General features: G+C 37.9%; 1 protein-coding gene across 1 annotated transcript in view; it reads right to left on the minus strand.

Moving 5' to 3' along the window:
* The window catches only part of il6st (interleukin 6 signal transducer), a 14,024-nt gene that overhangs the window by 408 nt on the left and 11,498 nt on the right, over positions 1–2,118 (minus strand). The window contains 1 exon segment of the mRNA XM_035668221.1: positions 6–212. Coding sequence (XP_035524114.1) covers positions 6–212 — 207 coding nt within the window.

A 2,118-nucleotide genomic window follows, 5' to 3' on the forward strand; every position in this document is an offset into this window, starting at 1 on the left:
CTGGCGAGGTGAGGACATGCAAGAGGAGCCGCCAATGCCGCTGCTGTGCTCTTCAGACAGGTACTTGTCCTTCTTCAGAGGCAGACTGGCCTTGTCGTCCTCCGACCCACATTTTCCATCACACACATCTACATCAAGCACACTGATGCCAGACAGACAGTTCTCCTTCGGTGTCTCTGTCTGTAGAGGAGGAAGTTGGAAAGAAATGTTTAGTTATAATCAGACTACAAAGACTGGAAACTACATGTTTATTAGTTTTACAACCCAAAATTCAACATTTGACACAATCCTTAGGGTTATTTCTATTTCAAACAATTTGGTTGGTTGTACTGACCAAGAAAAATGGATGCACTAAAAAATTGACCATTGTAAGTAACTGTAAATGATAATAATAAACGTTTCTCTGGGAATATCAAGGGGGCTTTGAAAATGAGCCCTAAAATCTCTAGGAGTTTTCCTGCTTCACTACTGTGTCAACTCAGTTCTGGCTGTACAGCAGCACTACTGATGTGCTGATATTTTTTTACAGACAGAAACAGGAGATTAATTGGCATAAACACTAAGTTTACATGCACGAAAGATTGCGGCTTTTGCCCTCATTCTGGAAAAAAGAATATTCCTACCGAGTTGTTATTATGGCAAATTTAAATGAATATTCCACTAATATTCCCATTAGTATGCACCTGCTAAGGAGTAACAAGGACTAATAACGGGCTAGTAACAAACGATAAAGCTTAATAATGGATTGATAACATTATTGGCTTTCGGTGACTTTAAACTTGTTTTGCCACGTTTTATGCTGTTTTAGTGTTGATTGTTTTTTTGCCTCCTAAAGCCTCAGAATAGGGGATTTTAGACACATTTTGGAATATTGAGGGAAACTTTAGAGAAACTGTGTCAACATTAAGCCCCATTTGAACAACGGGAATAACACCAGTAGTAGGTTGGATGCCAGTAATGGTTTTGTCATGTTTCTTTTTCTGGATCTGCATCACTTTATACTTCATTAAGTTTATTGCCATTAGCCCATTTAACTCGACGATCCTAGCCACTATGGTTGCTACTGTATGTTACTATATTTGCTTGATAGACATGTCCTGAAGGTAACAATATTGCTATGTGTGAAAATGAAATGGTCAAACTGCAGGAATTAATTTGTTTGGCAACACTGTGTAACATTGATTAGCACAGGAGCTACCAGGTAGAGAGCAGTCAGTGCGTACTGGCCGATGAAGTTAACCTAAAAACAATGTGTGGATGTTTCCTACCAACCAATCGATTAGTTGAAGAGTAGGTATAATTACAAATGACGTAGATTTTCTTTGGTTCACTACACCCGTAGAGTTTTTCTTGCAAGCCAACATGTAACGGTACAGATTCAAAACACAACCAAATCAGGATCAAACATTAGACAAACACACAGCATTATGGGCTATTAGTTTACCACTGTGAAACTGGAGGACAAAGTATTTTATTGGCACTTTTGGCACAGATTTTGTTTTTGTAAAAAAAAAAATTGAGCAGTGAGTATTCAGTACATAACAATGGTTTAGATTTTTTCAAAAGTTTTAAACTGATGGTATGCATTATATAATACATTAAAATGTCTCCTCTGTGATGAGAGTTAAACCCTGCCCAGTACAGTACGCCTAAAATAGATTAGAACAGAAATTAAACTGGTTATTGAAAAGTTATTAAACAAAACTCTGAAGATGCCCTGAAAAAGTCACTGAGTCTTTTAATTGCTTCAGCTGATTTAGTGAGTGGTTAAGAGTAAGGCTGCAGCGGTCAGTCCCCGAGTGACTGGGCCAGCTGCAGGTTGGAGCTGGGACACAACATGGAGCTCAAGAAATCTGCTTCATGCAAGCAAACCTTCTACTGGTTATATTGTTACATTCACTGACAAACACTACATTAGAATAGAATAGAGTAATAGAATAGAATAGAATAGAATATACTTTATTGTCTCCTAGGGGAAATTTGTCATGGACTCAAAGTGCGTAGTGCTTAGTAGTAGCTGCCCTTACAGACAACACATAAAATACATATAACAGCTGAAAGACATACAATGTAGGCTACATACACACATGACACATCAATATCTCTCTCAACAACACA

Source organism: Morone saxatilis, unplaced genomic scaffold (assembly GCF_004916995.1).
Source record: "Morone saxatilis isolate NCDOM2014 unplaced genomic scaffold, NCSU_SB_2.0 Contig21, whole genome shotgun sequence".
NCBI classification, from domain to species: domain Eukaryota; kingdom Metazoa; phylum Chordata; class Actinopteri; family Moronidae; genus Morone; species Morone saxatilis.